At 35.2% G+C, this 17,144-nt stretch overlaps 1 protein-coding gene across 2 annotated transcripts in view; it reads right to left on the minus strand.

The window, feature by feature from the left end:
- The window catches only part of LOC123529939 (uncharacterized), a 41,589-nt gene extending 24,829 nt beyond the window's left edge, over window positions 1–16,760 (minus strand). The window contains exon 1 of one of the 2 annotated variants that reach the window (XM_045310545.2): window positions 16,671–16,760. In XM_045310545.2, coding sequence (XP_045166480.2) covers window positions 16,671–16,673 — 3 coding nt within the window. In that variant the 5' untranslated portion in view covers window positions 16,674–16,760. Of the gene's footprint in view, window positions 1–14,077; window positions 14,416–16,670 lie in introns of those variants that run through there. The other variant, XM_045310546.2, reaches the window with a different exon arrangement.
- Between the last annotated feature and the right edge of the window lie 384 nt (window positions 16,761–17,144).

The following is a 17,144-nucleotide window of genomic DNA, read 5'->3' on the forward strand; positions in this document are numbered from 1 at the left end:
AAAAAAACCAGTCTCTATCGCATAAACAAGATTTTTCTTTAATTTGACCTGGTGACCTAGTTTTTGACCTCAGATAATCCATATTCAAAATCGACCTAGATTTCATCAAGGCAATCACTCTGACCAAATTTCATGAAGATCAATTGAAAAATACATCCTCTATTGCATACACAATGTTTTTCTTCGATTTGACCTAGTGACCTAGTTTGTGACTCCAGATGACCCATTTTCGAACTCAGCCTAGATTTTATCAAGGTAACCATTCTGGCTAAATTACATGAAGATCAGTTGAAAAATACAGCCTCTATTGCATACACAAGGTTTTTCTTTAATTTGACCTAGTGACCTAGTTTTTGACCCCAGAAGACCTATTTTCGAACTTGGTCTTAATTTCATCAAGGTAATCATTCTGACCAAAATTCATGAAGATCAACTGAAAAATACATTCTCTATCGCATACACAAGGTTTTTCCTTGATTTGACCTAGTGACCTAGTTTTTGACCTGAGATGACCCATTTTCAAACTCAGCCTAGACTTCATCAAGGTTATCATTCTGACCAAAATTCATGAAGATCAATTGAAAACTACCGCCTCTATCGCATACACAAGGTTTTTCTTTGATTTGACCTAGTGACCTAGTTTTTGATCCGAGATGACCCATTTTCAAACTCGGCCTAGATATCATCACGGCAATCATTCTGACCAATATTCATGAAGATCAATTGAAAAATACAGCCTCTATCACTGACACAAGGTTTTTCTTTGATTCGACCTAGTGACCTAGTTTTTGACCCGAGATGACCCATTTTCGAACTCGGCCTAGATTTCATCAAGGTTATCATTCTGACTAATATTCATGAAGAAGAATTGAAAAATACAGCCTCTATCGCATACACAAGGTTTTTCTTTGATTCGACCTAGTGACCTAGTTTTTGACCCGAGATGACCCATTTTCGAACTCGTCCTAGATTTTATCAAGGTTATCATTCTGACTAATATTCATGAAGAAGAATTGAAAAACACAGCCTCTATCGCATACACAAGGTTTTTCTTTGATTTGACCTAGTGACCTAGTTTTTGATCCCAGATGACCCATTTTCGAACTCGGCTTAGATTTCATCAAAGTTATCATTCTGACCAATATTCATGAAGATTAATTGAAAAATACTGCCTCTATCGCATACACAAGGTTTTTCTTTGATTCGACCTAGGCAATCATTCTGACCAATATTCATAAAGATCAATTGAAAAATACAGCCTCTATCGCATACACAAGGTTTTTCTTTGATTTGACCTAGTGACCTAGTTTTTGACCCGAGATGACCCATTTTCGAACTCGGCCTAGACTTCATCAAGGTTATCATTCTGACCAATATTCATGAATATTAATTGAAAAATACAGCCTCTATCGCATACACAAGCTAAATGTTGACAGACGACAGACGCCAGACGACAGACGACAGATGACGGACGCCGGACATCGAGCGATCAGAAAAACTCACCTGAGCATTGCTCAGGTGAGCTAAAAATGTTCAGAAAATGAAGAAACCTGTTGCAAGGACAGGCATCAGGTTTGCATTGTCAAATGTACCAAGTACTTGTCAAGCATTTTAACTGTCAATCAAAGGCGGAGTCTGCGGTTGCTGCTTTGCACTCTCAACCAATCAGAGATCATTGTTTTCCAATAATCACATGGTCCATTAAGGTAGTACTGGTTACGTAATAGATTTAATCAAAACATGACAAACATGCCCTTGATTTATGTGATAAGCATGTGGGCAGATTTATTTTCATAACACGTGGCTCACTATAAAATTAATGCTTTTTGCTCTTCCCTGCAAATTTAGATAATTGGATTAAATGATGACTGAAAGTAGCGTAGTTTGTTACTGAACTTAATTGTGATGTTATTTGCAGCCGTTCCTAAATTAACCCTTTACTCCATATACATTTAGCCTAATTAGGCTTATCATATCCATACAGCTTTACTGATAATCAGTACACTATCTCCATACAGGATATTGGGGAAAAATGCAGAATTTATACCTGTGTTATTCAATTCCATATTACTATATTTAATATTGTTTGAAACACTTAGTAACCAACATAAAGTTTTTTCACAATTAAATTTTCTTTCTAATGGTACATTTTACATAAAAGTGTGATAAATATTTCTTGACATACAAAGCTTTAAACCCATTAGTTTACTTTTCTATAATAATTTTAGCTACTTTTCTATTGATGGTACTTATTTATTTCTGCATTTTTCCCCTGGTATATTAGTTACATAATGTTTTTATAAGAATAATTGATCAAAAGCAATTTTATCAGCTTATAAAAACACTTATCAGTAAAATTCCTTAATTGGATTAACATCAAAGTTGCCTACAATTATCCATAGCACACGCCAATTATCCAAAGATCACCCCAATCAACTATACCCCACACTGATAGGTAATATACAGACATATGTCATAAAATTCCTTAGTGCAGCAGGTAATTAGCAATAACTGACACACTTTGTTTCCACAGTGGATGGGATACAAAACATATTTCAAATGCCAACATCGTTCAGTCAATTAAAGTATGAAATTTTGCACATAATATTATTCAAATCAGTACAAAGTTTGGACATTCTTATGTGTTTATGTCACAGTTAACATTAGAAAAACTCTGTGCAAGTTGCAATAATGCTGAATAAAATGGCCCTGGTGATGCTTTCATGCCGGTTTAAATAAGCAATTGGTACATATTTAAATTTCGTAAACAAAGAAAAAAAAATGCATAAAAAACATGTTGTTTGCCTTTTATCTACATTTATTAAATATCTATCATAGACAAGAGCTGTCCGTAAGACAGCGCGCTTGACTTTTCTCAGTGCTTGACTCTAAATTAGAGCTTTGCCAGTAAAAAAAAAATCCAAGTTAAGAAGGGACATAACTCTGTCAAAATTAAAATCAAAATAGTAACAGAGTTATTTGACTTTATCAAAAGTGTTAACAAAAAATCTAAGTTAAAAAGGGGGATAATTCTGTCAAAATTCAAATTAAAGTTATGGGGATCATTTCTCCTGGTGTAGAATTTGATGGTAAATAAGTATTTTCAGTTTCAAGTCAAAAGCTTTAGAAACAGAGATATTTGACATTATCAAAAAATTCTAAGTTAAAAAAGGGCATAATTCTGAAAAAATTCAAACCAGAGTTATGGGAATTGTGTCTCCTGGTGTAGATTGTGATAATAAATAACTACTTTGAGTTTCAAGTCAAAAGCTTTAATAGTAACAGAGATATTTGACTTTATCAAAAAATTTAACAAAAAATTCTAAGTTAAAAAGGGGCATAATTCTGTCAAAATTCAATTCAAAGTTATGGGGATTGTTTCTCCTGGTGTAGACTTTGAAATTAATAAGTAATTTAAGTTTCAAGTCAATAGCTTCAATAGTAACAGAGATATATGACTTTATCAAAATCTTTAACCAAAAATTCAAAGTAAAAAAAGGGGCATGATTCTGTCAAAATTCAAATCAGAGTTATAGGAATTGTTTCTCCTGGTGTAGACTTTGATAGTGAATAACAGTTACTATTTTATGTTTCAAGTCAATAGCTTTGATAGTAATAGAGATTTTTGACTTTATCAAAAACTTTAACCAACGGCGATGCAGACGCAAGTGCAATAGCTCTACTTTTTCTTCGAAAAGTCGAGCTAAAAATGTGTTGCTGGTTACAAAGAAAACAAGTATCATGCAATTATTTTTAAAACATCCAAATTTTCATTTCAAAAACTTCTGACAGTTTCATTCCAAGGTCATTGCCAATTCTCCTAACCTAATTTCATTGAAGGGGAAAATTTCCATACTTGAATGACATTTAAGATATAAGTGACCCAAATAATACAAGTGGCAAGATGATGTAGGTTACATTCTACCAATTCAATTCCTTATTTATTTCATATTAATAACAAAACATTCAGACCTCATTTTCAGCACTTTAGAGCATTTCAATGATATGAAAACCATATATGGTCATTTAGTATAACATGTCTTCTTACATGTATCAAAAATAGAAAATATTGACATGTTATGTTGTATATAAGAAAAATAATCTGTTCTGACAAACATCACCCTCTAAAATTGCCCCCATGAAAACAGCCGTTTAGCAATTACGCGTAGGTAGACATTTTTCGCAAAGAATAAAACTTATTCCAAGAAATTCACAATGAAAATGGTCTAGATCTTTTCTCAAAACAATAAGCAACAAGAGGGTCATGATGACCCTGGATTGCTCACCAGAGTAATATGAGCTACAGTCGACATTGTATTAAGAGACCACCCAAGGGACTTCAAAGAAGTGATCTCTTAATGAAATGGTCTCTTAATGAATTTCAGTCAGATGAAAAGAAAAGTTATTTTAACTGTTAATGTAACTATTTATTATGAACATACACGTATGGTTTCAAAATCTGTTTTAACATCATGAACACTTTTCCAAGTACACAATTATGGCTAGATTGTTTGTCAGTTTGACTGATACAAAGCTCAATTGCATTCAGTCACGTGCAAAACGTACTCGCTAATTACACAGATGTTGAAATGTGGTAACCGGTTGCTTAATAGATACTTTTGTCGAATATTTTACCTGTAGGGACTACATTAATGTGGTCGCTTGTCGTTTAATAAAAAAGTCGTTTAATGGAATGAACCTATATACTGAAAACGTTCAGGAGGGATTTTGACAGGTCGTTAAAACTTAAATACAAAAATCGCTTAATAGAGGTGATCGCAAGTACGATGTCGACTGTACATGTTTCAAATGTCAAACTGATGATTTTTAGAAATTTTTTGGAAGATTTTCCAATGTACAATCAAGTAACCCCTGGGGCTTGGCCAATTATACCCCGGGGGTCATGATTTGAACAAAGTTTGTAGAAGTCTACTAGGCAATGTTACATATCAAATATCTAAGATCTAGGCCTTCTTGTTTATTTTTAGCAAATTTATGAAGATTTCCCTATGTACAATCAAGTAACCCTTGGGCCTGGGTCAATTTGACCCTGGGGGGTCAAGATTTGAACAAATTTTGTGGAGGTCCACTAGGCAATGCTACATTTGACATACCTAAGCTCTCGGCCTTCTGGTTTATTTTGTAGAAGTCTACTAGGCAATGCTACATGTCAAATATCTAAGATCTAGGCCTTCTGGTTTATTTTTAGAAATTTTTTGAAGATTTTCCTATGTAAAATCAAGTGACCCCTGGGGCGGGGTCAATTTTGACCCCGGGGGTCACGATTTGAACAAATTTTGTAGAGGTCCACTAGGCAATGCTACATGTCAAATATCTAAGCTCTAGGCCTTCTAGTTTATTTTTAGAAAATTTTAAAGATTTTTCTATGTACAATCAAGTAACCCCATGGGGCGGAGTCAATTTGACCCCAGGGGTCATGATTTGAACAAATTTTGTAGACGTCCACTAGGCAATGCTACATGTCAAATATCTAAGTTCTAGGCCTTCTGGTTTATTTTTTGAAAATTTTGAAGATTTTTCTATGTACAATCAAGTAACTCCATGGGGCGGGACAATTTGATCTAAATCTAGGCCTCGGTTATTTATAGAAAAATTTTCAGGTATCCTTGTAAATCAAGTGATCCTGGGGCTGGCAATTTATCCGGGGGTCATGATTTTTATAAATTTGTAGAAGTTACTTAGCAATGTACATACCAAATATCTAAGCTATAGGCCTTCTGGTTTATTTTGAGAAAATTTTAAAGATTTTTCTATGTTCTATCAAGTAACACCTGGGGCTGGGTCCAATTTGACCCTGGGGGGTCAAGATTTGGACAAATTTTGTAGAATCACTAGGCAATGTACATTCAAATATCTAAGTTCTAGGCCTTCTGGTTTATTTTGAAAATTTTAAGATTTTTCTATGTACTATCAAGTAACCCGTGGGGCGGGTCAATTTGATCCCTGGGAGTCATGATTTGACAAATTTTGTAGAAGTCCACTAGGCAATGCTACATGTCAAATATCTAAGTTTTAGACAAAATATCTAGTATTTTTAAAATTTTTGAAGATTTTCTATGTAAATCAAGTACCCCTGGGGCGGGTCAATTTTTACCCAGTGGAGTCATGATTTGAAAATTTTTGTAGAGTCCACTAGGCAATGCTACATGTCAAATATCTAAGATCTAGGCTAATTCTGGTTATTTTTAGAAATTTGAAGATTTTCTATGTAAATCAAGTACCCCTGGTTTCATTTAATGGTCATGATTGAAATTTGTAGAGGTCCTAGAGCTATGTCAAATATCTAAGCTCTATTCTGTTATTTAGAAATTTGAAATTCATTAAATCAAACCAGGCAGTCATGATTTACAATTTGTAAAGGTCCAATAGGCAATGCTACATGTGAAATATCTAAGATCTAGGCCTTCTGGTTTATTTTTAGAAAATTTTTGAAGATTTTCCTATGTAAAATCAAGTGACCCCTGGGGCAGCGTCAATTTTGACCCAAGGGGTCATGATTTGAACAAATTTTGTAGAGGTCCATTAGGCAATGCTTCATGTCAAATATCTAAGCTCTAGGCCTTCTGGTTTATTTTTAGAAAATTTTGAAGATTTTTCTATGTACAATCAAGTAACCCCCTGGGGCGGGGTCAATTTTGACCCAGGGGGTCATGATTTGAACAAATTTTGTAGAGGTCCACTAGGCAATGCTACATGTCAAATATCTAAGCTCTAGGCCTTCTGGTTTATTTTTTTTTTTTAAATTTGAAGATTTTCCTATAGAAATCTATGTAAAATCAAGCGACCCCTGGGGCGGGGTCAATTTTGACCCCAGGGTCATGATTTGAACAACTTTAGTAGAGGTCCACTAGGCAATGCTACGTGTCAAATATCTAAGCTCTAGGGCTTCTAGTATTTGAGAAAAGATTTTTAAAGATTTTCCTATGTAAAATCAAGTGACCCCAGGGGTCATGATTTGAACAAACTTGGTAGAGGTCCACTGGGCAATGCTTCACACTAAATATCTAAGCTCTAGGGCTTCTGTTTTTGAGAAGAAGATTATTAATTTTTTTCCTTTCAGTTGCCATGGCAACCTGAGTTCTGCTTGGAATTCAATTCTTTGAACAAGTTTTGTAGAGCTTCGCCCAAAGGAACATTCCTGTGAAGTTTGGATGGAATTGGCCTAGAGGTTTATGAGGAGATGTCGTTTAAAGTAAAAGTTTACGGAGACAGACAACGGATGGATGACGCCGGACGGTGAGTGATCAGAATAGCTCACCCTGAGCCTTTGGCTCTGGTGAGCTAATGAAAATAAGCAAAAACTTTAACTGTCAACTCCTCATGTCACTCATTATAACAGATTCCATTCATAGCTAGTGTTTTTCCTAGGCATTTTCAGCGTGGCGCCGCACCATGCCCCTTTTCACGCCACCACGCTGCCCTCCAAGAGGTCCGTATGCACCACGTGCCTTTTGAATTGCCCACTTACAACTAATTATCATAAAATTGTCACTGTGTTAATAATTTCTTACCCGTAATTAATGAATGACACACGACACAGGAAGCCGGCTCGTGTACTTCACGATTCGCATAGCGGGTGACATGAATCGAGTGACGTAATCATGACAGCGTGTGCTCGCTTTTCGGTCACTTTATCTTTGATCAATATTGATAACAATTATCTAATTTGAAGTTGAAATTTAATGATCCAAGCGTTATTTTTTCACACTTCTATTTGGAAGTTTAATGCGATATTGCAATATTAATTGTAATAATTAGTTCTGTTAAGATTCAAACATGCCGTCTGCTAAACGTAGGCTCTCGCAATTGGAAAAAGGAAACGCAAAAATTGCCAAAAACAACATGTCAATGTTTGGATTTTTTTCACGGACTGATTCCTAGTAAGTATCTTTTAAAACCATTTTTTTCTCGTAAAACGATTTATGAATTGTTGTTTGTATTGTCTTTCGTAAAATTCTGGAAAACTGTTATTGATACATGATATCTACAGAGACGCACATACACACGTTTTTCTTTTCTTTTAGTAAACGTATTATTATAAATTATGAATATTAAATTAAGCAAATATGTCAAACAATAGAAAAGAAAATGAACGCCGTGAAATATAAATGTCGGCATCGAAACCGCAAATGATTGTTAGCATTTTCTTTCGTAAAATATGGGAAAACTATCATTCCTACAAGATATTTACAGGGACGCACATACATACGAATTTTTATTATTTTAGTAAACGTATCAACATAAATTAAGAATATTAAACTAAGCGAATAGGTAAAAATAGTAGAAAGATATACACTATAAAATGAACGCCGTGAAATGTAAATTTCGGCATCAAAACCCGCAAATGATCGCCTCTTATGGAACGTGTGCCCGTATGTGCATAGTCGTATTTTTGTTGTTGTTGTTTTTGTTTTTTGAATTCTTCTCATGTCATGATGTGGTTGTTTTTAATATTGAGAAAAAATGCATAAGACTGATTAATTAAAGTAGAATATACGTCGTGCGTAAGAAAAAAAACGGGAACATTTCAAGGCCATTTTTATGATTTTTGTATACTTCTTAGAATTATAAAATCTATTATTCCGTCTATGCAATTAATGTTTTTTTGTTTTGTTTTTTTTTTCTCCAGAGCCAGTGCAGACACAACAAACGATAATGCGTCTGTCCCGACCGCTGTGCAGCCGAGTCAAGGTACAGAATATCCAGACCTTGATCAAAGAAGGAAAAATTCTGGCCATGGCACCCAGTTCAACATGAAATGGCAAGATGGTCGCCCTTGGCTACAGTGTCTATTTTGATAAGGTTTCTTGACCAGAATCTGCTAGATACATATTTAAACTGGAAATATTTGCATTAAATTGTGTGTTGAAGAAAGTTTAGTAAGTTAACTAAACAAAGTCAGCAAATTGTATTAACTTCAATATAATTAATTATAACTGTTTAAAAAATGGTTGTTTAATAAACTATAGTTGGCCCAAGGTCAGAAAGTCAGCAAATTGTATTAACTCATATGTTTCATTTGATATGACCAAGTATTTACAATTAATGATCAATTGTATTAACTTTGATATAATTAATGATCTGTTTGTAAAATGGAAAATGAAATTGTGTGTTTAAGAATATAAAGTAGGCCTAAGTTAAGAAAGTCAACCAATAGTATTAACTGACATGCTTTATTTGATATGTCTTATGTGTACTATATGAAATAATGTTCTTTTTGTAAAAGAGTGAATTAAATTGTGTGTCTAAGACACTGTTGTTATGTTTTGTTCATCAAAGTTCAATGATCTAAAATGACTGATAAAATGCCCTTTTTGCATAGCGAACCGCGGAAAAGTGCACTTATGCCCTAGCAGCACCACGCCCCATTCTGTTCCTGGGAAAAACACTAATAGCATGGAACTACATTTTGGACTACTTCACATGTCACACCGAGTAGTCACTTCCGGTTTGGTGTAATCCGTCCTATAGGAAAATGGCAGCCATGACATAGGTTACACACACGCTGGAAACATGTTGAAATTTCACAATGACTGTTTAGGCTATTCAAACAATCAAGTTTGCATGATAAAGATTAAAGGCTTATCTTCAATATCATATATCGTCGCCTCAACGCAAAACTAGTCTATGTGTATATAGAATTAGAAGCAGATAGACTAGTTTCGCGTTGAGGCCACGATATACAGTTTTGAATGTATTTTGCCAAATTTAAGAATTTAAATGGGGGAATAAATAGGAGGCACGAAGATACAAGAAAAGGGCATATTTAAAAATTGTTTCAATTTTAAAAATCCAGTGAAAAAAATGTTAAAATTTAAAAAATTTGTTCCAATAAAAGCCATAAGATGAACAGATTTTAATGGGTGAAATCATGGCGATCTCGTCATTATTGATTTCGGCAAACTTTCGTTTTATCAGCTGAATAATGCAGTGATATATTGTAAATCTTCAGTATGTATTTACACAAAATTTTGTTTGCAGATAAGTATCGATATCTTTTAGTAAATAACATTAAAACTAAAATCATTACATATTCATTAGGAAATTTATTACCGGCCGGCTAGAAAATACCCTGAGAATTTGCTAACTCAGGCTAGTCGTCCGGTTACCGGATAACTAGACACTTCCATTATCTTATGCCAGATCAAAAGAAAAATGGCGAGTCCATTGCATTTCATCTGATGAAATTATAGTGTGACAGACTTCTGGCACGATTCCTCATTACGTTTCAGTTAGGGATTCGTTTCAGCTCAGAGATCTGTACCAGCATCTAAACATCTCTGAGACTTAGTTCTGGCTACCATAACTTAACAGACGCTGTTTTTATTTTCTGATGGTCGCATCCATTAAGTTATGGCAAAACCCCATAATTTGCTTATCTAACCAGTATCAAACCGCAACATCTCGCACAGTCTCTCGTGAGAATCTGATGACGTCATGCAACTGTTCAAAGCACATGGTTATTTTTGAAAGTCAATATCAAAATTTTACCTACTTATGAATTTGAATTAATCATAAATATAACCATTTTTGATAAAATTCATAAACAAGAGGGCCATGATGGCCCTATATCGCTCACCTGTTATCATTGCACTTGAGGACAAGAAGGTCCTCAGAAAAAATATCTACCGGTAAGTCCAAAGGACAGGAACAACAAAGGGAAGAAATTTAACCAAAAGGGAAACAAAATTCTTACAAGGTACAGATATGTCAAAATACACCTACAAATTGGAGGTACCATCCATGTTGTACCACAGAAAAGTGGTCTCGTTTTTCCCTACGGCCAATAATAAAAAAGTTACTAAAAATAAGCTATTTATAGTAACGTAAAAGGGAAGTAATTAAAAAAATAAATTATTGTAAGTGAAGAAAAGAAGGATCTGCCAAATAAATCTGTTGACATAAATGAAATTTCAGATCAGTATCTTCATTAGTTACGGAGAGATACCCATTTTAATTTGAAATAAAGGGAGGTAATTTGAAATAAAATCAGTCCATAGTTATCTACCCTGATTGGCTCAGTCCAACTAATGACAATAATGAAATTTCAAATAAGTACTTACTGATATAAATCCATTTTGATTACAATCAGGGGAGGTAATCAGATATAAAATAACTCTGAACCTACGCTTGGACCTGATTTGTCATGGAATCCAAGAATTATTTTGGAAGTTTGTATCAAATAAAACCATAAACAAGAGCTCGTCGAACACGAAATGCCCCCCTTGATTCATTTAGTAATTGCACAAGGAACAGAAATTATATGCACACTGTAAATAAGTATATGTAAACCATGTGACCCACAGGGCGGAGCCATATTTGACCCTAGGGGAATAATTTGAATAATCTTAGTAGAGGATTACTAGATGATGTCATATACAAAATATCAAAGCCCTAGGCCCTGTGGTTTTGGACAAGAGGTTTTTCAAAGTTTTTTCCTATATAAGTCTATATAAACCATGTGACCCTAGGGGTGGGGCCATATTTGACCCCAGGGAAATAATCTGAACAATCTTGGTAGAGGACCACTAGATTTTGCTACATACCAAATATCAAAGCCCTAGGCCCTATGGTTTTGGACAAGAAGATCAGAAACTGTTCCTGGCCAATGTGACCTTGACCTTTGACCTAATGACCTCAAAATCAATAGGGGTCACCTGCTGGTCATGACCAACCTCCCTATCAACTTTCGTGACCCTAGGCCTAAGCGTTCTTGAGTTATCATCCGGAAACTTTTACTGTTCAGGGTCACTGTGACCTTGACCTTTAACATACTGACCTCAAAATCAATAGGGGTCATCTGCTGGTCATGGCCAACCTAACTATCAATTTTCCTGACACTAGGCCCAAGCGTTCTTGAGTTATTGCCTGGAAACCATTTTACTGTTCCTGGTCACTGTGACCTTGACCTTTGACATACTGACCTCAAAATCAATAGGGGTCACCTGCTGGTCATGACCAACCTCCCTATCAACTTTCGTGACCCTAGGCCTAAGCGTTCTTGAGTTATCATCCGGAAACTGTTTTACTGTTCAGGGTCACTGTGACCTTGACCTTTAACATACTGACCTCAAAATCAATAGGGGTCATCTGCTGGTCATGGCCAACCTAACTATCAATTTTCCTGACACTAAGCCCAAGCGTTCTTGACTTATTGCCTGGAAACCATTTTACTGTTCCTGGTCACTGTGACCTTGACCTTTGACATACTGACCTCAAAATCAATAGGGGTCACCTGCTGGTCATGACCAACCCCTCTATCAACTTTCGTGACCCTAGGCCTAAGCGTTCTTTAGTTATCATCCAGAAACTGTTTTACTGTTCAGGGTCACTGTGACCTTGACCTTTAACATACTGACCTCAAAATCATTAGGGGTCATTTGCTGGTCATTACCAACCTCCCTATCAACTTTCATGATCCTAGGCCCAAGTGTTCTTGAGTTATAATCCGGAAACCGTTTTACTATTCAGGGTCACTGTGACCTTGACCTTTGACATACAGACCTCAAAATCAATAGGGGTCATCTACTGGTGATGACCAACCTCCCTATCAACTTTCATGATCCTAGGCCCAAGCGTTCTTGAGTTATCATCCGGAAATGGATAGGTCTACATTCCGACCGACCGACCGACCGACAGACCGACCGACATCTGCAAAACAATATACCCCTCCTTTTTCAAAGGGGGGCATAATGAAGTTTCTATATGGCTGCAAAAGCCAAAATAGCCAATTTTGGACCTTTAAGGGGCCATAACTCTGGAACCCATAATGGGATCTGGCCAGTTCAAGAAAGGAACTGAGATCTTATGGTGATACAAGTTGTGTGCCAGTTTGGTTAAAATCAAATCATAAATAAAGCTGCTATTGTGCAGACAAGGTCAAAATAACTAATTTTGGCCCTTTCAGGGGCCATAACTCTGGAACCCATAATGGAATCTCGCAAGTTCAAGAAAGGAATCAAGATCTTATGGTGATACAAGTTGTATGCCAGTTTGGTTAAAATCAAATCATAAATGAACCTGCTATTGTGCAGACAAGGTCAAAATAGCTAATTTTGGCCCTTTCAGGGGCCATAACTCTGGAACCCATACTGGAATCTGGCCAGTTCAAGAAAGGAACCAAGATCTTATGGTGATACAAGTTGTGTGCCAGTTTGGTAAAAATCAAGTCATAAATAAAGCTGCTACTGTGCAGACAAGGTCAAAATAGCTAATTTTGGCTCTTTCAGGGGCCATAACTCTGGAACCCATAACGGAATTTGGCCAGTTCAAGAAAGGAATCGAGATCTTATGGTGATACAAGTTGTGTGCAAGTTTGGTAAAAATCAAATCATAAATAAAGTTGCTATTGTGCAGACAAGGTCAAAATAGCCAATTTTGGCCCTTTCAGGGGCCATAACTCTGGAACCCATAATGGGATCTGGCCAGTTCAAGAAAGGAACCGAGATCTTATGGTGATACAAGTTGCGTGCAAGTTTGGTTAAAATAAAATCATAAATGAAACCTCTATCGTGCAGACAAGAAATTGTGGACGGACGAAGGGCGATCACAAAAGCTCACCCTGTCACTATGTGACAGGTGAGCTAAAAACATAACTTAGAAGGTTTAAGTCCTCAGAAAAGGTCAATTAGTAAAGATTCTATTGGTTTTCAAAATGAAGAGTACCCTGATCAGGTGACAACTGCAATGGTGGACAAAATATTGCAGATAGGGGTACCAATTTGAAACTAGTGCGTATAACTTGTTTTCAAATTAAGTTGCATTGATTATTTTATGCCAGATCAAAAGAAATATGGATAAGAAATATTTTAATGTAAAAGTAGTCCTATTAACAAGACCTGACATAACATATTTTAACATTTTGACGTCTATCGGTTATGTCAGGTCTTATCGGATCGCCATTTATAACATGTAGTGAGAAGCAACACACTTCATGTCGCCTTTGATTTTCAAATTATGAACAATATAACCCAATCCAAAGTGAAAGAACACTACTTACACCGAAAATAATCCTTTTTTCAACTGCATATGTAAATAATTACAAAATAAAAGTTACTTTTCATGTATAAATATCGAGTTGTTTCTTTCCACTGACAAAATATTTTTCCCTGTAGATCGCTTGACAAATAGTTCTCGTGGAAAATTGTTCTCGTGCAAGTCGTTTCTAAATATATTATGACCTGCTGAATATGTTTGAAAAATGGCGGAATGTGTATTGAAAACTGTACACAATTGACATATATTGCATAGAAGGGGATTTAAAGGTAATTTTAAATGGTATATTACTAGAATATGGTAAAAAACGGTAGATTAAACTGTTAAAACCTGCGTACATCGTATATTTTACGTGTGAGAAAATGCAACACTTTACTGATTAGGGCCCTTTTAGACGTTACAATGCAGATTGAAAATGAAATGTAAAATAATGAATGCTGAAGGTAAAATTCGCATGTACACTTCTAATATTTTGGACTAATGTAAAAGGCGAGTCCATTGCATTTCATTTGATGAAATTAGCGCTTAGGTTTTAGTACAGGATTTAGTTTCAGCTCAGAGATCCGTAACAGCATATAAACAGGTCGGAGACTTCCCCTGGATTGAGAGACAGTCTCTCGATCTAAACACTGTCTCTCGTTTGAAAGACAAATGTCTCTCGTTTGAAAGACAAAATGTCTTTCGACCGAAAGACTGTATTTAGCTTAAGTGTTGAAAAAACATAAAATCATTATTAAAACTATCATTTCATTACCAGGGATCACTTTTGGCCACGATTTCGCGATATTCTCGCATTATTTTGGTGAAAATCGCATAAATTTTGCTCAAATGCGCTTAAAAATTGCATCCGCGTGGCCGTAGATCTTTTGCCGAAATTGCAACTTTTCGCTGAAATGCGGTCTTGCCGTTACTTAATTTTCGTATGACGTTTATTTAGGCGCTTAAATTTCGCTTTTATCTCCATAGAGCGTCCGATGATTATGACTACCAGACAAAAATAATCTGTTTTCGCGATGTTTCAAAATACCATTGAAACAGAAATTTAAGCATTTGGAAAGACAAACTTTCTGCCTCCATTCGCACGGATGAATAGCGATGAAAATAACAAGATGGTGGAGAAACCTCCGGTGAAGTCCCTTCATAAAAAACGCTGAACGCCCGAATTTCCAAACAAAATGGTTGAGGGTAGGGTCATAAATAAGTTTGACTTTAAAATTGTTTTGACCTAATGGAAGTGTATCAAGTCCAGAAAGATTAAAACAGAACTGAACTTCAACTTCGACAAAGCAGCTTTGAAGTAAAAGCATTAGGGGAAAAATGCATGTGGACCCAAGACTTGGTTACAACTTGCATCAACCTATTCAGCAATTCCTGGCACTGAATTTTAGAGTTGTAAAAGGTTTCTCTGAAAGGATATGTTTTGTTTATTTACAAGATAATTGTTCTTACAAATAAACAGATGTTTGTTTTTCAGTGTAATAAAAGCTGTCTGCCGATGTAAAATCCCATTATAAAAAGAAAAAATCCCATTCATTTTGTCAAAAATCTCATTGATTCAAGGCAAATGGGAATTAATCTCATAATAGTATCTGCCAAAAGTGATCCCTGCATTACAGTCGCATTATTTATTCATTGAAACAACTTGTTTCAAGTAAAATTTACAAGAAACACATTATCATAGAAGTTTGCTTAAGCATTATAATGATTAAACAAAATTTCCAAATAATTTTAATTTTGAAAATTTGATAAAAGAAAGATAATTTTCTATACTGGTACTGATGATAAACCCGAACAGAAAATGAGGTTTTTTACCTGTAACTTTTATATTCTGCAAATTAAAATCAATGGTCGGTATCAAAATAAAGCTTAACCTTTGCTGAAAACTTTACATAATTCAAATTTATATTTAGTAAGCAAACTACACGAAGTGAGGGCCTGAAAGGGGTATGTAAAAAGGGGACTTTATGAACGTTGACTGATGATAAATTCGAACCCTGTCATTTACAAAATTTTCTTGGTATTATTATATTGAAACTTTCCCCAAAAAGCTGCAACAGTCATTCCTGATCAAGTAATGAAAAGTTAACAAATGTGAGGCCTTCATGTTTCGACAGTGAGCATGTGAAAAAAACACCCTCTTCCCCAGTAATTTTGGATAAATTTTTTTATACAAATTTATGTAAGTCATTTATTTATACAGAATATTTACCAATTTTTTTTTGTTTACACCAGTTGGTGTTGTAAGTGGAAACTATTAGATGGTGTGTTCAATTTTATAAATAACCGATTGCAATCGAATATTTCCAAGGTGTTCGACTTTATCATCTGTCTGGGTTTATCATCAGTACCAGTATTTGAAATAAATTTGCGTATTCTAAAAAGAGAGTTTTAATTACTCTTTCATTGCTTAAGGTAATTGGAGTCTTTCAAACGAGAGACAATGTTTAGATCAAGAGAATGTCTCTCAATCCAGGGGAAGTCTCCAACCTGATAAATATCTCCGAGCTGAAATTTTTTGGCTACTGAGACCAAGCTGAAATTTTTTAGCTATCACATCACTAAAGTAAAAGATGTTGACAATCCCACCCATACGAGACATTTAGCTCTTTACTACTGCATATTTAGTAACAGTGTAAGTCTTTAATAAAACTGACCATTGTATTACAAACAAATTTGCAGTTTCAGTAACATTTCCAAACATTTTCTTTTAGAATTAACGGTGACATACGATTCTATCCGCATATACAGACTGGTACACTTGAGTAATGTACAGTAATATGGCAGAATGATGCGCAATGATGCAAAATGGGGCGGAAAGTGATAAAAAAATATTATTCTATATGTGGCTAAACAAATTTTATAGATTGCATTCCGAGCTAAGTACGGCATAATGGTCACCACTAAGGCTTTTAGAAGCGTAATGTAAGTATAAAATTTATACCACTGGCTAAAATACTCGTAGAGTGACATGTTTTATTGAGTATAAAGTGTTTGCAATTCTTTTCTTTTCCGGTATCCCGACCTACCTTTTTGACAAAAAGATTTTCTATAGTAAATTGATATTACATATTATTTTATGTGGAGTAAAACACATTATCAAGGTAACACTCGTGGCTGAGTCCGACGTA

The sequence above is a fragment of the Mercenaria mercenaria genome, chromosome 13, assembly GCF_021730395.1.
Source record: "Mercenaria mercenaria strain notata chromosome 13, MADL_Memer_1, whole genome shotgun sequence".
In the NCBI taxonomy this organism is placed as follows: Eukaryota; Metazoa; Mollusca; class Bivalvia; order Venerida; family Veneridae; genus Mercenaria; species Mercenaria mercenaria.